Below are 26,853 nucleotides of genomic sequence, written 5' to 3'. Positions count from 1 at the left end.
CATCCCCACCATCGGCTCTCGAACTGTTCTTCAGTGGCTGTCCAGACGGGGGTCCCACAAGTGGCACAGAGCAACCCAGCAGCCACTCATCTAGCCCCGTGTGTCACTTATAGGACCCTCCATGGACCTGGGAACCCATAGCTGCTGCCATTTTTCCGAGGGTACTCAGTCCTCTCTCTCATTTCCCATCAGAGACTCCATCTTCTTCTGCCATTCTCTGTTTCTCTTAATTTTTCTTAAATTTCTCCCTTCAGCATGTTTCAAACAACATCGTGAATAGAGATTGTTGAAAAATCTATTGTTGCTGAACAACAGATACAATCTAGACCCCTAACCACTAGACCATACATACTGAAGGTGGGTAAAATGCTCCGGGTTTTAATGTTTTAGCTCATAAAAGACTAAAGAGGGGGGCTATAGCCTTTGTGAGCCAGGATAGCTCCTGAAATTATCTTTTACCAAAGAAGTCCAAAGAGGTGGATGAGCCCCAGTAAAAGTACTCACCTAACCCTTGGAGGATTAGGAATAAGGGCTACAGAATGGCACAGCTGTGCCTGGAGGCCCTGTCTTCCCCACGACAAGCTGAGCCCCCGGTGACTCTCAGGAAAATGCGTCCTGTAACTTCCTCCCACCTCCACCCTGCCCACCATCTGCACATCCAGTGCCGTATCCCAGCAGCCATCTCCTGGCCACTCAGATCTCACAGAAAGTCTGCTGTATTGTGACCTACAGCTGCATTCTCTGCCGCAGGAGAGTCAGAGTGAGAACGATGCTCTTTGCCATCTGCATTGTAAGCAAGAGGAAGTTAGCCAAAGAGGATAGAGAGGCTACTTATATAAAAGTTCTCGCTTCTCTGCCTGCAAGGCTGATCATTTTACCCACAGAAACCATGGATTACCTAGACAGTGTCAAAGTGCAGTCCCTGGACCACAAGCCTCAACATCACCTCAAAACTGCTAGAAATGCAAAACCCCAGGCCCTTTGTCAGACTTACTGAATCAGAACTCAGGGAACAGGGCCCAGAAATCCCCGTTTTCACAAGCCCATCAGGTGGTTCTGATGCCTGCTAACATTTCAGAACCACTGCCCTAGATGGTAATTTCCCTGAAAGTATCCAGGAAGCCAGCATCTTCACAGTTAAGGCCAAGTATTGAAACAAGTCAGCCTGTTTGATTGCAATGGGACATAGAAACTCATTCCTGGTGTGCCCCAGGGCACAGTGGCCCATAAGAGCATTAATCATGTCAGTGTGAACACAAATACAATGTTTCAGAGAAAAGAGGTCATGCATACAAATATTCACCCTCCCCACTGTTAACAAAATTTGCCCTTGAATACACAGCTCCTGCCAGTTTGGGACAAACATACCTCTCTGTATGAGTCACCGTCAGACCCACACACAATGAAACAGGAAGCTGGACTGGTTTCTACTGCGGTGTGCCCAGATCAGGCTCCACCACAAAGGGAAGAAATCCTGCACCACTCACCCATCACTGAACCTTCTGAAAAGCCCTCTGACTCTCTAATGCTGGCCCAGGAAAATACTCAGCATTTCAGCTTTGGCCTGTGAGCCACAAGCAATATCAGGACCCCCCTTCTTGCCTCTCAGGCACTATGAACATGATGACGCAGAGAAGCCCCCTCCTCACAGAGAATCAGGGCCAAGATTTTGCTCCCAGTAGGCTGAGTCTCACTTAGGGCGTCTTTCCTGAAGGACTTTGGAAAGTCCATTTGTTGTTCTTTAACAGAGGGAGTCTGTGAAGCTGTACATCCTTTCTGAGCACCTGCCCAGGTCATCAGAGAGGCAAGAGGCAGGACCATCTCCAAGCTGGCCCCACCTCCAGCTCAGATGCTCTCAAGGGCTCTGGGGAAATTTAAGTCAATGTGTTCCTCCTCTAAGATTTCTTTCCACATTCGGCCTTAACTCTAGCTGTGGAAACAAAGTCTGTTTTTTCTCGCTCTCTCTGGATAAACGTTTTTTAAGACATCAGTGAATAGGAGGCAGAGGGCAGGGGATTTGTTGTGCTTTTCTTTTTAACATGAAGTTCTTTTCCTTAGCCCTGGAAATCCCACCATCCAGACAGCCCGGTGGTGGTGAGGATGAGCTGGTCAGAGCAGTACCGGAGGAGCACCTGATGAAAATGGTACTAATTCATTTATAAGATAGCAAGAGAAATTCACACGTGGGTATTTTTGACTCTCGAGTGGAATACGATGACAAAACTGGAGCTCCCCTCCCTCCAAAGATGCAAAGTTCACAACTGAATTGTGTGCATAAGTCGCCTACCAAGACAATTTATTCTGAAGCTTATAGCGTCATGCTACCTCCTTAAATCAACCCCTTTAGACCTTACTTAGGAAATGTCCTTGTCATTGGTGTGCCCTCGAAAAACTCGGGGCTTTTCAAGTTAAGGAGAAATGAACAACCTCCTTGGAGTAGGAGTGGGGCATTAAGCATCACTGGGAAGCAGGGCTGGAAAACGAATCCAGGAGAAGCTATTAGACACCAACAGGGGGCCTGAAAGGTGACTCAGATGTATGATGAATTGTTACACAGCAGAGAACAGTTTGTTCTCAGAATTCCCCGAGAATGGAACAGAAATGGGTGTCGATCACATGAGGCAGTGTGCATGCATCTGAATGGGTAGTGTCTCTGTGGGTGTGTGTTTCGGGAGAAGTGGGATGGGGGTGGGATGGACAGATACTATTAGAGTTAGCAACACTCTGCAACTGTAAGGGTTGTTTTATAAGACTACAGATGAAGTCAACAACTACTTAGAGAGAGACAGACACTCTTTCTTAAGTTGTACAGGTGACAGATTCTCATTTAATTTCTCTGGTGTTTACTTAGGTGCTCGGAGTAATTCTAGAAGAATTTATAGAAGAGATGGGCCTTTGAAAAGCATTGTAAGGAAGCAGAACGTGACTTAGGTGTTGGGCAAATACAGAAAAGGGGAATATATGTATTTCTCACCAGGGTAGGGGGGACAGAACAACTGAGGATGGGGAGGGATACACCTCTGTGATTCTTCAAATACAGAAAATGGAGCAGGGGCTGGGGATGGGGTGGGTGGGCAGGGAGCATAAGTACAATCAGCACAGATTTTGGAGCCAGACAGGCCTGGGTAGAAAATCAGCTCTCTTGCTTTCTAGCTAAGTGATCTCTGCAAGTTTCTAAACTCCTCCTCCTCATCTCTCAAAGGGGAGCAGCACTACTGACCTTGCTGGGGGTCAAAGATTAGAGACAACGTACGTAAAGCTTTCAACACAAAGTATGCTATTCAGTATGTGTTCCTGCAGATGTAGTAATGACATTAAAGATAAAAATAAAACAAGATGGGCTTAGATGGCATGGGGAGGAGGTAATTTAAGGACTTGGGGAGAATCCTCAATGACTAGCAGGAAGCCTTGAACTTTACCTTGTCGCTCATTTAGGTTTTTGAGCTGGAAATATGATGACATCAGTGTCCTAAGAGGATTACTTTGATGCCAGCCTGTAGGACACATTGGAGACCCGGTAGGCTACTGTTCTCAGAAGTGGCCAAGAACAAGATTGCTCTGTGTGTGTGTGTGTGTGTGTGTGTGTGTGTGTGTGTGTGTGTGTGTGCGTGTGAGATACACCTGAATGTCAAGTAGCGAGTGAACATCGCTCCATCGAGGGTGAACTAGAATGAGTTTCACTGGGTCCTGTTCCACCCTGAAAGCAAGTTGGGTCATCCAACTGTGGCAGAAAACTTCTGGGAAACAAAACAAACTGCAAAATCAAGTGCTCAAGTGTAGAACTCTATTTTCCTTGACATGACCTCCCGTCGCTGCTAGATTGCTAAATTCTTATTCTCTCACATGATTTCCAAACCATAAGCCTCCCTTATTATTTAAATAAATGAGTGTTTACATAACTTAATCTCTAGCGTTTGCTTATTCTTGTTTTCTCTAACAGAAAGAAGCACATCCCTTTTGTGTTTATTTTTAAAACTTGCACCAGAACACACATAAGCTAGACAATTCCAGTTTTTAAATGAGCAGAGTGGGCCTCTGGAGTTTAGGTTGAGGAGAGTGTATCCGGGAAGACAGATATTGACTGATAAACCCACAAAAACCTTTCCTGCTTCTTTGTTACCGGATACAGCAAGGGTAAGATGCCCTTGAACATCGCGAAGAAATAACCATTTCATCAAGATTCCCGGATCAATAAGTGTCTGCCACTGGAAGTGGATGGGTGCCTGGTCAGAGCAAAAGATAATGACGGTCAAAGCATGTCAGCAAATGTCACTCGACACTCACAGAGGTGTGATTTGCCAGGATGCTTTCTTTCCAATCAGTGTCAATCCCAAACCAGATAGATACTTGGACACTTTATCCAGGAGAGAAAATGGTGGCACAACCCAATGTGAGCTAAACCATCTCCAAGTGGTGAGTGTAACAGAGGGTCAATCTATCTCACTCCTTCAGAAGGCTTCCCATGTTCCTCAGGAAGGAAGCTGCCACGATCGAAGCTCACTCAAGGGTGGTTCGCACCAGCTCCAGGAGGAAGGAAGAAGGTAGGCCCCTCTGGGAGCCAGGGGAAATGGAGAGGACCAGAAAGGTCTCAAATCAGAAGATACAGGTTCCAGGTCCAGCTTGGACAACAGGCTAACCTGTTTCAGCTTTGAGACTCTGCGATGGGCAGGCACCAAGCTGTGCACCAGTGATGGAGCGGGTGAGGGTCTGCACGCTGCGGTGAGTGCAGACACTGAGCTGCGTCCACCTCTGATGGAACACAGAGGGCGAGTGCTTGGGCCAATTACTCACTGTGATTTTGAGCAATTTGCTTCCCCTTTCTGAAGCCCAGTTTTCTCACATCTAGGATGAATGCCTGGACTACATGCATTCCTGTGCCTGTCTCACTTTAAAAGCTATAATGAAGTTCCTTTCTCTCCATGGAAGCCCTTGTGTATTTGCCAAAAATCCTGCCTGCCGCTGCTGTTGGTGAGGTCAGTGCAATCAGGGAGCTGGGAGGCAGCAGCATAGAAATAACACAGACCTCAAAATAAAACAGGAACAGCCTTTAATCAGGGGCTAAGGGCTAAGATAATACTAGTATGTGACCTCCTGGTGGCCTGTCCAAAGTGTTCCAGTTAGAAAGTGGCTACTGATTTCTAAAGCAAACCTGAACACAGGCAATCTGAGCTTTGGGAAGTCTGCAACGCCTTAAAAAGAGTTGCTGTTTGGGGACCACTGACATACATTCCCCACACACAGTAAGTTAGGCTTCCCCTGGCCCCGGGAGAACGGAATCGGGAATTCCCACCACTCACAGACTCCTCCCCCTCGGGAAACAAACTCAAATCCACTAGCAATAGAGATCAGAGCTGAGCTGTCCCAGTGGTGGGGGAGGTAAAACTGAAGAGACTTGATCTTTATTAAATATCAACATCTTTTATCTGTTACTCTGAGGGTTCCTGGAAGCCCCCTCAAAAGAGAGGAAACACTATTCGAAGCACCAAATAATTTCATTCAATTAGCACTTAGTGAAAAAGTAAACCAAGCTAAACCGAGTGATTTACGAAAGACACACAGAAGCCAAATGGGTAGAGCAAAGCCATGTTTCTCTTTGTCCTAAGGTGCAGCTTTAACACGGTTAGCTGTCATGATCCTATTTCTCCATCCATCCATTAGTATAATAAACCTGAACCGAGTTTCCAGCAATAAGTATCAGTCTGAGTTCAGCATGTTCACCTCACATTTATTCTCTGTAGGGGCTTTAAGAGAAAGTAGATAAAGATAAATCACTGAAATGTTCAAGACAGCCCCAAAAGAGCAGATGTCTATGTTTATGGAGTAAAGTATTCCACAGTCAGAAAATGTGGCAGAATAAATCTAAGCTTACCAAGAAGCAAAATTAAGGGGAAGTTACTCACATTATAAAATCACATGGTAAAAGTCGCTAAGATATAGTATTAAGAGAAAAAAATCAAGTCAGGAAAATAATCAGAGAATGATCCTTTTTTAATACTTCTATCTATCTACCTACCTACCTACTTACCTACCTGCCTACTTACCTACCTACCTTATTCTGGTGTAGAAGGTCTAGAAAGATGCAAGCTATTAACGATTTTGAGAGAAAGGGGAATTGAGATGGACAGGATTTCATCTTTCACTCTCTAGTCTCCTGTGACATTTCACTTTCTTAACATAAGACATATGGATATATTACTTGGATAATTAAAATCAAACATTGTTGTGCTCTTTTATATTTCCCAGATTAATAATTTAAGCTATAATTCTATTCCGAAAGATTTAATTTACCTTTCAGGACCACACCCAGTTCAGAAATCCTGCACACCTGCCCAGAGCTGCCCACCCTCTCCCCTGCACATTTTTCCTAAGGCATGATTTGCCACCTTTGACATGTAACACATCCTTTAAGTTGTTTGGAGGAGTGACAAGGGATGCCACTGAAATGACAGGTAATTACAGCTGCACACCTGGAACATTTAAAACAGCCCGCTTCTCCTTCCAGCCAGTCCCATCTAGGCTTGGGCAGGTCCCAACATAGCACAAACCTGGTGGAAGGACCCTTTCATGACATATCTTCATTCATTTATTGATTTGGGTGGGGTAAGTGAGGAAGAATGAAGGCTAGGATAGGGGCGGGAAGGCAAGTCTCAAACACAACCAGAAATACAAAATGCAATAGCAATCAAAAGAGACACACACCCAGGAGCTCGGCTGCGCAAACACTCCAGAAATAGGGTGTGCTTCCAACGCCGCGACTAAATGAAAGGCTCTTAATGAAGTAAGGCTCGGTTCCCCGGAAGTCCGGACTTCACAATACAGACACTCGCACCAAGAACATGTCTGCCCGGCTTGCCATTGATCACACCCCGTTAGGTGGCCGAGCTCGGCAGCACCAGTCCAACTTCTGCAACCACGCACAGTGATCGATATTTATAATTACCTTTCTCTTTCACCATGGCAACCGGGGCCTTTGGTGAGCAGCGCCCAGGGAAACAGGAACAAAGTCTGGGAGTGGGAGCGCCCCTGGGAAGAGAGATGGGCGGCGGCAGAGGCAGCGAGGAAGAGCCCCCGGCATCCACTGGCGAGGTCCCGGGCTGCTTTCTAAAATCCCGCCCCCATCTCCGAGGGCCGAGCTCCGGCGCCCGCCCCAGCGATAGCTGCCACCAAGCTGCAGCCGCGCCCTGCTCGGGACGCTGCCCTTCGGCTGAAACCACGCGCTACAGCTGCTGCTGTAACAAATGCAAAATTCCACCGCCCTAATCTCTGGTCACTGACACCACGCAGCATTCCTCGCGCTGGGAAACGGGCATCAAAACGCTCCAAGCCCTGGCCCCCTCCTGGGGTCTGATAAATGATTGCCAGAAAGCGGGAGGAGGGGACGGGGAACAGCCAGGGACTGTTGCAATAAGTAAACTAGTCAACTGTTAGCTTATTAGTTTCCTGTTACTGCTGCTCCCAGTTCAGCTTCTTATTAGCCTTAGAAAAATAATGCTAGTGACTCCTTCAAGTTCGTTTTCTTTGACTTTTAAGGTCCTAGAAGCTTAAGTATAATGAAAAATGAACAATGACATCGGATTTGCCCTGATGCTCCCTTCCTGGTTACCTGAATGGGGGGAGAAGGTGAGGGGCTGGCTGGGGCCAGGAGAGGGAGCCAGGGAAGAGGATCTTTCGGGATTCAATTTCTCATCCAGGGTCAAATTCAAGATCAAAGTAAAAATCTGACTTATCCAGTTAGGTAGGATTCTGACGTTCACCTTCTCCCTGCTTCTTTAGAGTTTTCTAGACAAGCCCCTCCATGGCGTATATGTGAGGGAGGAGACCTCCCAGCCACAAAGTGGGGGGCCATCTTTCACCCTGCACCCCTCACCAGCCTAAGTCTGATCCAGCAGCAGCACCAAAGCCTGGCAAGTGACAAGTGAAAGGACTTCCGATTTCTGACCTGCAGGGTCACAGGTCCATCTCCGAGGAGCAGGTGACTTCATGGGGGAGGGGGAGTTCACCAAGCCCACCCATTCCAGCACCTGTCTCCCCACCACGCGTCACATACATCCATGTGGGAGAAATGCGGTGAGTAGGAGACACAAAGGCAGCAGATGGCCGGCACATCTTTTAGAACCAGAATGCACAGCCAGGATTAGGCTGTATTTACTGCAAATATTGTACCGTGTTGGGTCTCAGAGAGCCTGGGGTAACAGAAAGGAATGAAGTCAATCAACCTGCCTCATCTTTGACTCCGAGGTTGTTTATAGCTGAAATGACGCTGGGCGGGGCTGGGCCAGGCCTTCATGGCTGGTTTTCTGCCGGTGACAGTGGCAGAGCTCAAGCAGCTGTGACATTCCTACATCTGTGATTCGGGGCTTTACTATTAATAGCCCGGGCTTCTCTGCCTGTACAAAAGGGCTAAGGTCCCTCTAACCCCCCGGTCATCTTTTTGGTGACACAAACTTCACCCACAGTCCTCCCTGCCCCCACTGCAGTCTCATAGGGTCAGATTTTCCCTAAGTCAGCGGCCAGCTGGAGGGTAAGCACTAAAGAGCCTTTAAGCGGCTTCTCTAACCTCCATTCATAAATAAGAGCCAAACATGAGAGCAGCAGGACTTCAGGTCCAGAGGGATGAGCAGGGCCCAAGAGCAGGAGGAGACAAGCCCTTTCCATCCCCAAATGTTCATGGCTAGAGCTGCATGGTCTGCCTCTCCCATTCCTACTGCCCTCAGAGCCCTCAAGGAGATGCTGACAAGCACAATGAAACTCAGAGAGCTGGAATTAGTTTGGTGCTGTGAGCCTAGCAGGTGAATTTATCTTATTATATTTTTGCTGCCTAAATAGATTAGCACCTCACTGAGGCACTCCTCCCCAAGGCTTTCATGTCATTCAGAGCAAAGCTAAGAGCACAGTGCACTGGCTTGTGTCTCTCCCTCTACCCGCCTCCCCCCACCAATGGACCATGAGAGTAAAACACCATTGGTTTTCTAGTCCACACTACATCACACATGCATGTTCCAGATCCTAGAAATGCAATCGGTCCAATTTCTCTTTGACTCAGCATGACAATTTTTAATCCTGAGATTTCAGTTTATTAACCAAACTGATCCCTTATTACAGCTATGAACCTACCTTTGTGTACCTTTGAGGATAAACTGCACTGAAACCCTGGTTGAGGAGGGCTCTCTGGCAAATTTGGAGACTAAGCCAGCCGAGAAACAGCTGGTGCCTATTCATTTTCAGAGAAGCCTTTTCCAAAGGAAAATACTACATAGTGGTTCAGAGAGACTTCCCCCCTCCTGTGTTTTCCATGCAAAGAACTTTCCTGTATCACAGTCAAAGTGAATGAGTCACCACCGTTTAGTTGCTAAATAACAGTCATACGGCTAAAGTCCCCCCCTCAAACGGTCAGACACTCCACTTTACGATAAAAGCGTCCACTCTGCACTTTTAAGATAACCAAAGAGGGTATTACTAAAGTTATTTTTGGAATGTTGCAGAGTAAAACCGAATTGTTTTTGTCTCCTTGCTCAGGGCCAAATAGTTAAGAGCTTTGAGAACAGAAGCAAAGCATAGATGTTTTCTGCAGTTAAAGCTAAAAGAAGTGCCACAAAAATAAATGAAAAAAAAATTTTAAATGTAAGGTTTATAAGGTGGCAGGACTTTTCATTCTTATTTCTAGAGAAGATTTCCAAAGAACTTACCTCAGTCTCACTCCACTCAGATGAGATAAGACTTCATAATGCAGACACCAACTGGTGGGTTCATTTCTTGTTTTATCTCCCACGCTGACTCACTGCCACTTTTCATTCACTCACAAAATGAAGCAAGGGTTGTCCACAAGTGACCAAGGGACAGAACCCATTTTGTTAGAGAGGAAAGCTTTGCGAGCATACAACCATTCTTGGCAAAAATCCAAGAGTACATTATTCCCACAGAAGTCATGCCAATTAAGAAGGAAATGTGATAACTAGAAAAAAAGCAGCCTGGTGGAGTCCACTCCCTCATTGCTGTCTCTCTTCTACAGAGCCACAGATTGCCTACGGCTTGTGTATCCACAGAGCAGGAATTTCAAGACCCCTCCATGGCCCCGGAACCTCAGGTTTCCAGGTATCACACATCCCTCAACACCTTTGGATTCACTGGCAGAAGAGCACTCAAAATTCTTTCTAGCAGAATCCAGCTGAGAGAAAATTCAAGAATGAGTTTGTTATCTGCTTTCTGTTTAACATCTACATCTATCAACCCCACTGCAGACATTCATGGACCATCTATCTCTGCCAGGTACTAGGCCGGCTGTACTAAAGCAAGAAGGGAGAAGCCACTGCTCTGGAGTTGCCTGTCTAGCGGAGCAGATACATACACACAAAACTCTCAATGAAATTAGGAAGATGCTAAGACAGAAGTAGGTCCACAGGGTGTAGGGCAGTGCTGAGTCCAATCTGAGGAGTCAGGAGAGGCTTCTAGTAGAAGTGAAGAGGCATGATAGGGCTGCCCAAGTGATGAAAGGGGGAAGATCATTCCAAGAGGAGATAACAGGGCAAGAACGCATCAAGCTCACTGTTCACAGGGGGCAGGGGGAGGCTCAAGCTAAGGTCGGGGGGGGTGGGTCGTGAAGGGCTCTGAATGCCACGCTAAGGAGGTTGGACCTTAGAAGCGACAGGATGAGAGTCTCAAACCTGACCTACCTATTTCTTTCCAAATTAAGTTCAAAAGACTTTGGTTGCATTTCAGGGTCTGCCATGATGTGTTTCCAACCATTACTGCCTCCTCCTTCCTTCAAATTGGATTATGTTGGTGTGTGCACATCCAGTGTTTAGCAGACATGCCCAGAAAGTGTCTGTTTATTAGTTCATTTACATATTTCCCTGAAAAGTAGACTAAAACGATAGCCACGCACATCCCACACATAACATTTTAAGTAGCACAAACCATTTGAGATTCGCTTATCCTCAAGTACACACAGCTTCATGTCCACAATGAGGCTGTGAGCTCCATGAAGGTAAGGAGGGTTCCATGCTATTCTAGACTCCCAAGAACACAGGCTGCAAACCTCCAGCGATAAAAACACTAGGGATGCTTAAACGCATACACCTGGTCCCATGCAAGGTCTGATGATTCAGATTTTCCGGGATGAGGCTTGAGCTGCACCAGCTCCTTAAAGTGAGTAAGGACCACTGACAGGCTGAGCACACTGGCCTGCCTGGTAGGAGCTGAACGAACATGAAATTTATAAACATAGCAATAGCCCAGGCCGCCACTTCTAAAACACAGCCTCTGTCCTCTCAGTTGGCTAAAATAACAACCATCCTGACATTCGCCACAGTCTTAATGAAAATGTATCACAAGCGATGATTCCAGAGTTCCCTACAGTCTGAGGCAAATTCTTACATGTCTAAGCTCCCTTGATCCTACTCTCATGTCCTCAACAGAGAATTCTTAGGATTTTTTCCATGTGAATCTCACAGAATCAATGCCCAGTAAAGTTCTTTTCCATGAGTTCTTCAAGTAGAATTATTTTACATTTGTATCCAAAACTTCCCCAAGGTACTTCTCAAAAGCCAATTCTGAGTTTGGATCTCAGCAATAGGTTGCAGCTTACGAAAAATTATTAGGGTATATTTAAAGCTCTCTATAAATAATCCACTAAAGATATAAACTGCAGAGGGAGCATAAAACAAGCCATTATCCTACGAGTGAGCTGGAACCTATTACCAGAATTCAAGGATCTTTTAATAGTGCAGAGTTTCATGGATTTTAGCCAAATTTCAGGCACATGAGAAGTTCAGAAATAGTTCCAAATTACTTTTCCCCAACAATTTACTATTAATTTTATCTTTTCCCCCAACATTTTGTAGGTAGAAATACAGTTATTGGGGGGAGGGGGAAATGGTCATTTTCTGTCATCTGGAACTGTGATGCCTTCCCTGGCAACACTCCCTTCTTTCTGATACTTAACGTCACCAGTGCTCTGAATGTGACTACATTGCAATGAAGGATCTGCATCTCTATTTTTGCAAAAGACTGTGGGCTCTCTGGGGGGAGCGATCACATGTGAATATCTGCATTCACATAGTGATAGACACAAAGTAGGAATTCAATATTTGATGACTATTAGGGAATAAATGTCACTGGGTTACCAGAGTAAGTCAAAATGCTGGCTAAGTGTTCATTTTTATAGTCAAAAAGACTGATTTCAAAATCTTACTCAAGTGAAGTAAAAGTACATTCAGTCTCATATTATTTATATATATGTATATAAATTTAGAGGTTGCTTGAAAGTATTTACCAAGATGCAAACCAATAATTCACCTCAGAGGGAAACAGGTTGAAATGAACTTAACCAGGTAGCATTTTACAAAGTCTCCTTTATAACTAACCCTTAACACCCTTTTGCTGCCATTGACAAGGTGCTTATTATGTTTCTGCCACCATTCTAGTCTCTTTACATTTATTTATCACCTCACTTAATCCTACTAACAACTGGAGAAGATAATATTGTTACACTTTATGCTTGAGGAAAGAGGTTTGTCAGAATCCAAGGCCACGGGCCCTCCCTTTGCTTTGTTGGCTCTTTGCTTCCACAGAGGTCATGAAAGCCCTCGCTTTCCCTGTCCCCAAGCACACGCACACACACACACACACACACCCACACCCCCCGCATATTTTTTGAGTCAAGATGCATCAATGTACATTGATGACTTCTTTGGCATTTCCAGAAGACCTGGCACAATGGAAACAATATTACATTTTGCCTTGTCTGTATATAAGATCTTCCCTCCTGATACCTTCTCCTTTGTTGGCTCTCAGACTTCTTACGCTAGGACCTGCCAGGTGAACAGCATCACCACTGTGGCTTGCTGGGTTCATCCTTGGCTGGACAGGGGAAGATGGTGTACCCAGATCCACATTCTCAAGTCTTGTCAGCTGCAACTCAATCATCCACCCTGTCTAATTATTCTCAAGGAATAGTATTCCTGTGCATGGTTTACACAGACAATTAAAAAATTTCACGGCAGTTTGTGTGTGGGTATGTGTGGGTGTGTCACAGAATTTTTGCAAGGTCTACAAAGCTTCCATTTGCCCCCTTCACTCTGAATATGCCCTGTTATGCTCCCAGAAGGTAACTGCTTTCTCATTCTCCTGGGACATTTCAGCCAACATCTGAGGGACAGGCCAAATAAAGCATGCAAAGTGCATGGCCTTTAGTGCAAGTGCTGCTGTAGGAAGGGCGGCATTGTCACCCAACACATGTCTCTGGGGGTCTCTCTGGTTCTTAGGACAAGGAGAGAAGGGACCACGCAGCCCACACTCTGGTTTGCGGAAAGCTATATCTCGGATGAAAACCAGGCATCAACTTCATGCTCGTGTAAGATGAAGACCAAAGTCCTAACTAAGGCAGACTTGTTCAAGGGTACACGATAACTTGGAAATGGGCAAAACCCCCAATGTCGGCTCCTCCCCCGTGGTTATTCCATCATGCCACACTGGCCACATAGGCCCCTTGGTCAGACAGCTGGGGTTTGTATTCCAGCTCTGCCACAGGCTCAGTGATCTCAGGCGCGTTACCTCCTCTCTGGGTTTCAGCATCTCACCTGTGGACAGTGACAACACCCTCCACTCGTGAGGCTGTGGGGAGGACCAGGCCGCCTTCACGGGTGTGTCATCTGGGAAGCGGTGTAGGGCCCTGTGCTCGGATGGGCCCTCCATTTGGTTAATGCTCTGCTCTTGTCACATTGAGATTTGTAGTAATTTTATCTTTGACCTTGTGTTTTATGAGTGAAGTCTGATGGGACAGTGGAGCCCACGTGTATCAAAAAGCAAATGTACCTTCAGGGTTCTAAAAGAGAGATAATGGACCTTTTTACTGATTTCCGCCCCCCCCCCCCGATTCTCGGTTCAAGGACCAAAATTGTTTGTAATTTATTTCTATCCAGGATTTCCATAGCATCTTTTCTCCAGAGAGGTTGATGAATGAAAAAAGAGATAACACAGTGGTTCTAAGGATACTCACGTGGTGTTTTATTTTTGTTTCCAGTTATTTAACCTGCAGATTCATGAAAATGCCATGGAATTCCTCATGACAAGACTTTCATTTACCAACATAGAGTCGCTGCCCAGGGGTAATGATATGCTCTGGGGGACACTCGTATCTCCTTGGCATTCACCTCTACAAGTCAAATGTGGTTACTAGAAACATCACAATGAATGAGTTAATGCACCTGGAAGGAGCTTTCAACCAATGACAGATGGGGAGGTGGCAGACCAACACCTCAGCTTCCTTGTCCCTCGGCTGGGATACCCCTGGGGCATAGCTGCATCTCCCAGAGTTCCCAATCAAATGAGCTTTGGCTGCCCACACTGGTAACCAGTTTGATAATTCACCTTTTTATTGGCTTCACTCCCTTACCAGAGTTTCCTGGGGTTACCTTCCAAGTAAATGACTTGTCCTCAAATCCTTGTCTCTTGGTCGATTTGGGGGGGGGGGATTGCGACATAAAAGAGAATCTAAGTTATCCACATTGTTATGCTTGAAAAAAAAGAAAAATTTGTTTCAATCCACTGACCACTTTCAAGCAGTCCTCTATTTTAGACGGATTCTAAATAGAACAATACCCTAAAAACACCAACTATGCTCATCAGACAGAATATGTTATTTTTTTCCTCAGGAGACTCAGTGATTAATTGGATCACTTTATTGTACAAACACAATGGAATTTGTATGCACGCACACTGTGCTGAAGTGCTTCTTCCTTCAGAATATGTAAATGAGGCTCTTTGGGTTGACTCTTGTCACAAGGGTCAGAACTCACAACTGCCTCATAAACAAATATGTCCCCAAATGTCTTTTAAGCCTGCAGTTATATTTTAGGGGGAAGGATGTGGTTTATGACATTTATCAAGCCCTGTAGAAATCAATCATTTTATAATGATGTTCTATTGTATTTACATATATACACGTACTTTCGTTCAAAATTTTTAAACAAATAGTTTCACATTGCTATGATTCCACCAAAGAATGTGCTGGTACCATATGCCACGCAGGCTGTATCTCTGAAAGAGGTATGGAAGGTAGTTTCTTTCCTTTGTCCCTTCCCACCAATCCCCAGCAAGATAGAAAACAATCTGCATATGTATTGGATTGTTGGGGTTCGGGGAGATTGGAGGCAGGACAGGAAGGAAAATATTTAGAACTTAAATTCTCGTTGGTTTTGAGTCTCAGTTACATAATATAGTTTTCCCTCCCTGGTCAAAATACACTAAGAGTGCTGAGCATTTACCTATATGCTTCGTTGGCTATTAAATTTGCACACAGAAAAAAAAAAAAAAGCAATGTAGCCACAAAAACAGCATGAAGCACTCGCATCATGCAGTTGAAAGCAAAGTGGACAAAATTCAGGGAAGAATGAAAAGAAATACATTACTACTGATTCATTAATTATGCTAACAAATATTCACTGAGCATCTATAATACATAGAACTTCACAAAACTTCATAAAGCTGATCAAGGTCAAAGACGCCTAGACTAAGCCCTTGCTGGATGAGCTTACGTGCTAGTAGGGCAAACAGCACAGGTATTTAACCTAAATGACTCTCAAAGGAGGTAGAAAGGGATTGGACTCAGAAATCCTGAGAAAATGCTACATAAAGGTTTGAAGAAAGGAATGGTTGCCCTTTAGCAAAAAGAGCTTCAAGTAGACTGTGATCCTCTCCAAACACAGGAAGAGTTATACAAAGTTGGTTGCACTCAGCATCTTTTCACCAGTTGCTACAGACAGAAAATGAACTAGACCAGTCCTGGCATTGCGATAAAGCGAACCAAGAAATACGTTGAAAGTAGCGGCTTGTATCCTCTTCAAACTCTTAAAATAGACCAACTGGACTATGATCTAGGCAAGATCAAGTTCAGTTTAAGTGCTACTAAACAAAGTAACAGCACATAGTATTTCCATCAACGATAATATTGTAGCAATTGATGACTTCAACCATTAGGCAGGTATCTGTTAAGTAGCCAGTTGTCCCTGCAGCAGTACTGGCTACCAAACCATTGCAGAGTTTGACTCTCCTTTCAAGGACAAGTCTGGCCTGAGGAAAAGATAACAGATGAACATATCCAGCTACATACTAGAATCACATGATAGCACTTCAGGGAAAGGTGATATGAAACAGAACTGGGAATCGTCCCACAAGAAGACCAAACGTTAAACATCCTAGAATATTCTAGTGATGTCAAAAATGACCTTACAGCATGATCCAGGGCGTGATGGACAGCAAGGGAGAAGGCTGAGTGCTGGCAGTGGCTTCAACAATTTGACTTTTCTTCCCAAGCCCAGCTTTATCCCTGGGGACCTATTTTATGTTGTGAGAATTCTCTCTTCTCCAGGAGGCCACACACAAACCCCTGGGAGCTGGATTTTTCTGGGTACTGTGAGTCAGAACATCTCTGACATCCTCTGATTCATTTCAGTTGCTATCTTTGGCTACAGAACTCGGATGAGAAAAGATCTTTAAACAGCAACCAAACAAAACCTGAGGGCTATCCTAAGGTACCTGCAGCGTGAATAACAAAACCAGCTAACTAATGTCACAAAGGAAAGCGCCTACCTTCTGTTACGTAATGTTGGCACATTATGTAATGTTTGCAGACCTTTAAGTTGTAGAGGTATATGTGGTTTTGAAGATTAAGACAGAGGGTATAAACAGACATGAATGTACACAAGGGATTTTTTTCATTTTAACGAAATCTGGTTATTTCACATTTGGGGAATAGCTTTGACTTAATTTAAAATTATATTAAGTGCAATTTTTATGCAAAATAGTTCAGTTGCTGTAGAAAACAGTTTGGCAATTCCTCAAAAGGTTAAACAGAGAGTTACCATATGACCCAGCAACCCCACTATTAGGTATATACCCAGGAGAATTGAAAATATGTGTCTTATGTCCACACAAAGAGTTGCATACTGGTGTTCATACCAGTATTGTTCATAATACCTGAAAACAGAAACAATCCAAATGTCCATCAGCTGATGAACAGACAAACAAAACACGGCCTATCCATACAATGGGATATTATTCAGCCATAAAAGGAATGAAGTACTGACACGTGCTGTAACATCGGTGAACCATGGAACTACTATGCTAAGTGAAAGAAGCCAGACACAAAAGATCATATGCTGCATAATTCCGATTATATGAAAGTTTCAGAACAGGCAAATTCGTAGAGACAGAAAATAGATCAGTAGTTCCCAGGGGCTGGGGAGCATTGACAACAGGGAGCAACTGCTAATGGATACAGGGACGCTTTAGGGGGTGACAAAAAATGCTCTGGAATTAGATAGTGGTGAATTTTGAGTAACTTTGCGACTATACTAAAATGCAGAGAATTGTACATGCTAAGACGGTATATTTTTGGCGCTTGAATTATATCTTAATTTTGAAAGGTATAAAATATGTTTCTTTACCCAGCACAGTATTATACACTGGAGAAGCAAAGCCCATTAAAACCACTTTCTTGCAAATAAGAACCTTACTACCTGGTAAGAGAGCCATGCAGACAAATAAGATACAGCCAAGCATAAATGTGCATAAAGATGGATACGCCCACCCATAAATGGGCACTCATGTGGTATTCCCCAAAGAGGGGAAGTCTGGAGAAGATCCAAAAGAAAGTTTCACCTGAGCTGAGTCTCACACTAAACTAAAACAATTTTTTTTTTTTGATAATCCTTTGGTCTTCTCTTCTGCAATGTTAAGTGGAGAGAAAGAAAACTGGTTCTTCATCTAATTCTACCTCTAATCTATACAATAGACCTTGGGAAAGTCACTTCACTGCTCTGGACCTCAGTCTCCCACTCCTTGTAGGCAGGTTTGATATCAATGTTTTATTTCCATATTTAAGAAACATCTAGGATTCTAAGGCATACCAAGTCCTTCTAGGGTCCTGACATTTTAAAATTTGAAGGTCCTGAATTCTGATGTGGATTTCTCCAGTGCCGTCTGAGTGTGGTGCCCCCTGGAGGGTGACAAGGGAATCATCACTCCCCTGCTACATCACGAACAGCACGGAGATGATGCTGACTTCCTGTTGGCAGCCTTCCTCTTGCATCCTGGGACCATCTCAGACTCGTGACTGATTTGCTAAGTTAACAGGCATCTATAATCCTAAGCACTGGGTCATGCCCCAGAATCACTAGGATCACATGATGCTAAATCAGGGGTTTCTGTGAAGGTAGGCAACTCTTAGTAAGAATCAAAAAATTTTAAAGCAAGGAAAAAAGAAAAAAAAAAAGCCAAACAATAAACTTTAACAGATTGCCTTACCCTCTGACTTTAAATAAGTTTAGTTTTTAAGTACATATAATTAAAACTAATGGGGCACTTCAGCATATTTAGTTACTTAAGGAAGTAAATTAGATGGGAACATGTCCTGTGAAAATAAGTTACTTGTTCACATTCCTAGGCCTAAAAAATTAACAACTAAACAAAGAAAGAAACAAATCAAAACAACAAAGCTGGGCCAGCCAGAGACAAGCAGTGAAACTAAGAGAAAAATGTCTTGCTTCTATTTTTTTTTCTAATTTCATTTCACTGGGATATTTTCCTTCTACTCATTTTCTGGGTATGTCTTTTCTATTTTCCAGCTCAAATCCTACTTTCTATTTCTCTGGCCACCCCAGGCCCAAGTTTTCTTTCCTTTCTTGGAAAACTAATTGTATTTATTACCTAAACATTTATTTTGCTTCTCACACATTTGGAGTGGAGAGAAAAGGAAAGGGGATATTTATGGAGAAGCTGCTAATGCTAGTTTATATTCTTCTTTTATATTTATATTTTATTTTAGTCTTTATACTGTTACTGCAATGTGGGTAGTATTATCCACATTTGACACATGGTAAAACTGAAGCTCAGAGATACTAAGTATCGTGTCCAAGTCACAACATCTAAAATGAGTGGTGCTGGACTGTGAACTCGGCAGGGCAGCCTGATCCTACAAGCCCAGAACGTGTGGTCACTACATCGAACTGCTTCTCCCAGCATCAGCTACTTGCAGGCCACAGGATCGTCTTATGCCCACTGTATTCTAACAAAGTGACTTGATTTCTGCAAACATCCGTTCATTCATTTACGGGTTCACTCACAGCTCTGTTCCATGCCAGGTGCTCTAACAGAGTAAAAACAGAAATGTGGCTCCCTCCACGCCCCCGAGAGGACCTCACAGTGTGCTAAATGAGAGATGCTTCTCAACAGGCAGTTCTGAGAGAGAGATGCGTGGGGTGCTGCACAGCATGGAGGGGGGCAAGGCAACAAAGAGGTAAGACAAGTCTGCCCAGAGGAGGGAGAGCTTAAACCGAATCCGGCCTGAGAGTCCGAGGGACCGGGAAGGCCAGGCCAGGCAGCAGAACAGCACACAGACAGACCCAAGGTGAGAGGGTCCTTCAACTGTCTGTGACAAAGACGCCTGGTGTGAGTGTTTGGGGGTTAATGGTTGGACATGGTAGAAAGGCAGGGCCTGATTGTCAAGAGCTTTTGACTATGATTCTGGGAAATATGATTAAACTAATGGAATAGGAAGCTTCGGGAAGTCAGCAGGGGCTACTGATAATAATAAATCAATGAAAACAATGTAGTCTGTCTAACATTTTACTGCAGAGCTGAAATCTCCCATCTCTCCTTCGTGTCCTCCCAAAACTTAGAAGAAACTGTTCACCACTTACCATTTCCAACCGCAACAGAATAAAAGTCAAAGTTACACTACTGTTTTGAGGGAACCACATCCCAACAACAAACTGGATGTGGCCCTGGTGCCCCGGCACGTTGGAGGGATGGGGGCTGAGTGGTAGCGCATCTCTTGTGAACACCAGACTCACGTTATTGCTTTGTGTCCAGACAGCCACGCGTGCAGCCGCCAGTGAGGACAGCAGGGCTGAAGAGAGGAATCAGACATTCCCCCCTTGTCACATCTTTTGGGATGCATTTTTTCATGGCCAGAAGTCAAACATTTGTCTCAAATTTAAGGGAGGAGGGTCTTTACCATTGCGTCTGAGGTTTGCAAAGTATTTAAAATGTTGTTCCAACAAAACATCTCAATACTACCAGGAAGATGTGATAGAAAAGTTCCACAGAGGTTTGGGAGGTGTGCTCTTTAAATTGTGGACAACAGAGTCCCTATTGGCTTTTGGCCCATGATATCCAAGACCTTCCCCCGGCCCTTTGACAGAAGTGTCTGATTTATGCGGTTGGGATTAGTGATGGCGAATGGGATGAAAAGAGACACAAAAAGAAAGTTAGAGAACCATAGTGTTACATGTTAATGTCCCTTCAAGAAATAACAACGTATTAAACACCTATGATGATCTCTCAACTATGTGGTCAATCTGAGTATCTGGGTCTTGCGGAGACCATGCCAAGTAAAGGCAATCCCTAGGGCTGTACTGAACATAACAAAGAGGACACAGAGGGTTTCTGAACCAGAGCAAAGTCACCATCTGTCTTCAGGGATAGCAACTGTTTTTCCAGGCAGGGGACTCCCAACTCTACTTTGGTCCCCGATCTCCAGTCCAGAACATTCTGCTTTGGGATTCGGACTCAGCTGACAACATAATCATTGAACCCTTTGCAGGCTTTTAATAACAGTGCCAATCTCTGCTCGTTTGTTTGCTGAGAAGGTAATTGCCCCAAATATGCCTCTTTCATTTGTATTAAACCCCAAAGCTCAGAAGGTCAGAAAAAAAAATCACAGGTTCAAAACCTACCCTAAGTTCCTACAGTAGAGTGAGGGATAAAAACCCATACACATAAAAAAAAAAAAAATTAAGGAAAAAATGCTCACTAATTTTCCTGGCAAACACAATTTATTTTATAAGAGAAGCTTCAAATTTGAGTTATTAAAGAATTGAGTTTATAAAGAATCTTCAAATTTTGAGTTGTTAAAGAACCTTCTTAGAACTACAATTTACAAATTTCAAGTGTTCCAGTGCTCAGGGGAGCTCATGGATGACCTGTCCTTAAGCTCCCAGGGCTAAGACCATGCAGCGTCATGGCCAAGTCCATGAACTTGCGTGTCCGGCCAACCTGGGCCCAAATCTAGCTCTTCCTCTCGCTGCTTATGTGACTTTTGGTTTCTTCACTGCATATGCCTCAGTTTCCTCATCTGTAAAATGAGGATAAAGGAGTACTTGCTTTGCTGAGTTACTAGGGATATTCACTGGGGGGAAATTATAAAGCCCTTGGCACAATGTCTGAGACACAGCAGGCCCTCAGTGAGTGACAGTGATTCTTCTGGAAAGGTACCACGTCCACAATCAGAGATAGCGTTCCAACCACATGCAGAAGCTTTTTTTCACATTCACTGATATATTTGCTTTGTCTATGGGTCCCAGCATCTTGTCAATTCCTTTCCTGTTCTTAAATGGAGAAAACAGTTCCTTCTCTAGTGACTTCTGAGAGTTGTTTTGAGTGTGACAAAGGAGAGAGACACACAGGGGCACTTTGAAAAGCATGGAGTCCTGCACGGCTCCAAGCAGGAGTGAGGACCAGACAAAAACAGGAAGCTCCAGCAGCTGAGGTCCTTCTGGCAGCCAAATATCCCCGAGCATCCTGCCAGGAGCTGCTCCTGAGCACCGTGGGGCTTCGCTAGCACAGGAACACTTGACTGCAGGAGGGTGTGCTTCCTTCAAGCACCTGTCCTAAACAGGATACTCCAAGCACACATCATGTGCTTCCTGGGAATCCCACTTCCTGTGCTGTGTTTATACCCCTGGATCCCAGCAGCACAAAAACTTGACCTCTTTTGCTTCACTGAGTGGAAGACAAACAATAGAAATCGTTGTTTTTAAAATAATAAGCTATATTTATTGTAGTTTAAAATTTAGTGGATGCTCATGTGTGCCACTATAGCAAACACTTTTGATGTGTAGGTTCTCATTTAATCCTTCTAATCAAGGCTGCCCCTAGACTCAGGCAAGCAAGGCCCTTAGTCCTAAACCATACCTTCCTCAAAAATGTCTGAGTCCCTCTCTGGTGGCTGGGATTAGCTGGGGCCAGCAGTGCCATCTAGGCAGGGCACTGCAGTCTCCTCCTTGGTGCCCTCTCTGATGATCCTCTATGTCTCTCCTGTGCTGTGCAGGAGGTTGACCAGATGCCCAGAAGAGCTCAAGACAACCAGGAGTCTGGAATCAGCTGGATTGCAGAGTGGGGAGTCTGGTGAACGATTACTCTCTCAGGCTGGCATGGTATTTCTTTACCATGATTGTGCAAGATTGATCTGTTGACATACTGACTTGGGGTGACTCAAATTATTTACATAGACAGGGGCTTCACAAAAGAATATTTGTCCAGGAACCTATATGCCCTAGGGGCAGACCTGCTCATAGGAATCACATAATGTGGGCAAACTGTCACTTGGAGACACTAACTTCCCACTGTAACACGTTTAGTAAGTAGAAGAGCTGGGACTCAAATTCTGGAATGTCCAATCCCAAAGTCACACACTGAACCAATCCCTCCAGACTTCCTTACCTGCCTCCACTAAGACACAGATATCCCAGTGGTGGTTACATTTCCCTTTACCCAGGTTCTCTTTCATACTGTTTATTCTCTTGTTCTCTTGTGATTGAAACTGCCGACAAGCCATTGTCCAGCACACTCTCATTCAGCCACAGTTCACCTGGTCTCCGCCTGACTTCCTGCCTTCTCCTACAGGCAGTCCTTATCTCTTTCGTGAGCATCAGCAGCTCATTCAAAAAATAATCTGAATTGAATCTCTTTCAGTGGAATCGTACAGTAGAAGCACCAAACTCATTCACAATAAAGTGTTAGCTCCAGCAGAAATCTGTATGTTTAGTTTTTAGCCCTAATTATGGAATAAACATTTCCCCTCCTCCAATAAAAGGATTTTAGATACCCGCCAGCATGTGAATCTGATATTTGAGAGAGGTGCCCTAAACTACAATAGGCATGGTCAGCTGGCCCTGAAACTGAGTCTTTCCAGAGTAGCTTAGAAGAGGGTAGGGGCAGAAGTCACGGTTTCTCCATCCCCACTCCTTGTTCCCCCGAAAAGGATGAGCTACAGTAGGGAAGTGGAGAGTGCGGAAGAGTAAGAGAGCCAAGGAACAGTCAGCATCTGTCAGATCAGTACTCTGTCCTGCCTTGACACTGATCTGCCAGCCAGCCCCTCCCTGCCTCCGCCATGGCTCCCTACAGCCGTAGTGTGATACCACTCCATACCCACCAGGAAACTAGAATCGAAAAATCAGATAATAACAAGTGTTGGCAAGGATGTGCGGCTGGTGGGAATGTGAAACAGTGTGGCCACTTCAGAAAGTAGTCTGGGAGTTCCTCATAAGGTTAAATAAACACAGAGCTACCACATGACCCAGCAATTCCACTCCTACATATAGACCCAGGAGAAATGAAAACATATGTCCACACAAGAACCTGTACGTGGAGGTACGTAGCAGCAGTATTCATAATAGCCAAAGGTGAGAACCACCCAAATGTCTGTCCACTGACGAATGGACAAATAAAACGTGCTCTATGCATACAAAGGAGTGTTATTTGGCAGTGCAAAGTACTGCTACATGCTATGATATGAGTGAATCTGGAAAACATGCTAAGTCAAAGAAGCCAGATACAAAAGGCCACATACAATGTGAGTCCACTCCCACGAAATGTCCAGAATGGGAAAATCTATGGAGACAGAAAGTAGCTTAGTGGTTTCTTAAGGCCAGGGGTTGGGTATGGAGAGGCTGGGGTGGGGGACAGCCAGCACCAGAAGGGTCCAGGGTTTCTTTTTGAGACAATAAAATGTTTCCAAAATTCACTGTGATGATGGTTGCAAATATCAAAAGTATACTAAAAACTATGGAGTTGTATACTTTAAATGGATGAACTGTATGATATATGACTTATATCTCAATAAAGCTGTTAAAAACGAATTGAAAGCAAAACAAAACAACACCGAACACCCCATTATCAGTCAACTCCCTTACCTCACCTAACCTTAATCCAGCCCTGCTGCCATCCCCTCTAGCTATCCAAGAATTATCAGGTATGTGTTCTGCTCTCCGGCTCCCTTGGCTCATCTTCACATGTTAGTAGGGACCATGTTCTGCCTCTTGCATTAATTCTAATATTACTCTAATACTGATTTTGACAAGGAGTGAGCAGGTGGGTAGGTGTCATCTTCCTTAGTAAAAAAAAAATCGTTATAACTTTCGAGCTTGAAAACTCTCAAGTGCAGTACCTCTTGTTCTCAGACTGGGCTTTCTCAGCCTCTTTCCCAGGCAGAGGGATGAGTGACCACATTCCAATGAGCTTCACTGAAAAGAAGCCTCAGTATGCTCTCTCAGTATTATCTATCCTTTCCTTTTCTTTTCTTTCTAAATATTTCACAAGACGAGCACACCTGAGGCAGTAACACAATTTAGAGCCTGACTTCTCTTAGGTTCTGCTTTACTGGTGTCAATCTGTTGCCTTGAATGTTTCTTTCCCATTCATCCTATATCACGTGAAAGAAAAGCATCTATTGATAAAGATCTTTCTTTTCCATCATGCTTCCTAGTACAGACAACAATTCGCACCAGGTTTGGAAGGAGACATATTTGTTACTGAGCTCATAAAATCAAGGACAAAAATACCTTCAGAATTTAGCTCCATGGCTGTACCTACGTTACATCCCCCACTCCTCCCACCCTCACTGCACTAAGTCTGCATTAAGGACGGTGTTTCCTTTGACGAATACACTATGGAAGAATTGTTCTAGATGGCACTTTATTATTTATGTCAGTCACAAAACACAAAGCCATGTCCAGAGTGGGCTCTTTGACTTACCAAGAGGATCAAGGTTGTTCAACAAGTGCTCAAATGTGCAGTAGACCTCAGGATGTAGATACAAAAAATGAGTGATGGTGGCCCGTCTGCGAGCAGGGTAGGGGCTCCCAGGGACACTCACATCCTCGACAACCAGTCTCCTTCTGTATGAGCCCCTGGTGCTTGTTCTCTCAGATGAGGTGCCCTTGTTTTTCACAGAGTCGCACAATTTCCCCAGAGACTTTAAACCAAGGAAGCAAGGCATCCTTGGCAAGGATTACAAAGCAATGAGAAACAGACACCAGGCTCCCAAGAAGCTACGCTTCTCCTGACTCCTTAATGTTGTTTTTTTTTTCTCACTGCCCAGCAAAGAAGATTAAGGAAGATATATTTAAGTGATTACCCTCAAGAGCTTAGGTAGGGCTCCAGGTACACAGATGATCAAGTATAAAAACAACCGTTACTAGGAACTCAAGACTACGTCAGTCTGAGACACGAATGCGTATTTAAAAATCAGATTAATATCCAGAGCAAGAGAAAGGACGTAGCTACAACAGCTAAAAGAATTCACCCGCAGATATGCCTAGTAAATTCAATGTCATCTGAGAAGAGTACTGTGAACAGGCGTATATACGTATATTGTATGTAATCTAAAAATGCATATCAGAAAAAATTCAGGATCATCATTCCAAGTTCTCCAGTATTTCAGATCTCATGGAGAGGAGATCTCAAAGCCCTTTAGCTTCAACTAGCAACAAATCTAGCTCCAGGCCACATTAAACCATCCTTTTCATTTACTAGAGGGAAATCCCTCCCCACAATGCCATGAAGATCTTTCTTCCTCATCCCATTAATCCAATGCTAACAACATTCTTAACGTTGTTTCATGGGTTTTCTGCAATTGCAGAATCACATGACGGAGACATAGTTACCATGTAGGTAGCTGCTGTTTCCATAAAGTTATAAACTAGCAGGACCGTGGCAGAATTAGGCTGCTGACAGACAAAGGACAGCCCTGGTAATGAACATGCCCCGCTGACATCCACTCAGTAAGGTTAAGCACAGTATGGGACCATCTATAACAACACCACAGTCACAAGTCAGAGTGAATAAAAAACAATACTCCTTCTAATACTATTTCCTTTTCACTAAAACTCTTACACACTTTAAATAGAATAGAAATATAAAGCTGGAAAGGCCTTCAAAGATAATCTAGTCCAGTGGTTCCCAAATATCACTGTACACTGTACACTGTACAGAAGAATCTTCTGTAGAGCTTTTGAAAAATACAAAATCTGGGACACTAGCCCAGATTCCTGAATGAGGTTCTTTGGGGACGAAGCCCAGGAACTTAAAATTTCTCAAAGTCCCCCTGACCAGGAGCAACATTCAGGGAGCACTGGTCTACTCCAGTCCTTTACTTTTAAGAGGAGAAAGGTAAGTCTTAGAGAAGCTAAGTGACTTTCCCACGACAACACAGCAAGCCCAGGATGCAGCCAGCTCTCCGGACTCCTAAGCTACGACTGTTTCTACCACAGTCGTCCGGTCCTTCCACAAAAGCTATAGTCAGATGCAGCAGACAAAGGAAATCTTTTCTTCTTTTATCATTAGCTCCTAATCTTTAACGTAGGATTTGGCAACAGAGTTCAAGAGCCACAGAATTCAAGTTTGCTAGAATGATTCGAGCCCCATGGGAAGCACCGTAGGAGTGGAGGAGACAGACTCTGTCCCAGAGGCCATCCAGATTGCAGTGGAGCCGGGGAGGTGGAAATACGGGAGCAGCTGCTACCACAGTCACGTGGTGAAGTCCCTGTTCTCAAAATTTGAGAATTAAGCCCTATATCAACATTGTCCCCCCTCCAAAATCTTTCCAAGCTCTTCCTCGAAAACCATTCTACAAAGCAGGTAACACAATTTGTAGGTGTTTTATTTCTTGCTTGTTTATTTTGAAGAACCTTAGGATGTACAGTGTAAGATATTTTATCAAATGTTTCCCAAAGTGTGGTTCCTGAACCAATTTGTTTTAAAACACCAATGGCCTGAGGCCCATCACAGATCTAC

At 44.2% G+C, this 26,853-nt stretch overlaps 1 protein-coding gene across 11 annotated transcripts in view; it reads right to left on the bottom strand.

Moving 5' to 3' along the window:
* ABLIM1 (actin binding LIM protein 1) overlaps positions 1–26,853 on the bottom strand; it is a 282,459-nt gene that overhangs the window by 163,073 nt on the left and 92,533 nt on the right. Inside the window, exon 1 of one of the 11 annotated variants that reach the window (XM_074373567.1) lies at positions 6,941–7,293. The exons of the other annotated variants lie outside the window; for them this stretch is intronic. Coding sequence (XP_074229668.1) covers positions 6,941–6,956 — 16 coding nt within the window. The 5' untranslated portion in view covers positions 6,957–7,293. Of the gene's footprint in view, positions 1–6,940; positions 7,294–26,853 lie in introns of those variants that run through there. 11 annotated transcript variants of the gene reach the window in all.

This window comes from Camelus bactrianus, chromosome 11 (assembly GCF_048773025.1).
Source record: "Camelus bactrianus isolate YW-2024 breed Bactrian camel chromosome 11, ASM4877302v1, whole genome shotgun sequence".
NCBI classification, from domain to species: domain Eukaryota; kingdom Metazoa; phylum Chordata; class Mammalia; order Artiodactyla; family Camelidae; genus Camelus; species Camelus bactrianus.
Note: the sequence above shows the minus strand (reverse complement) of the source record. Positions and strands in the feature narration are given on the sequence as shown.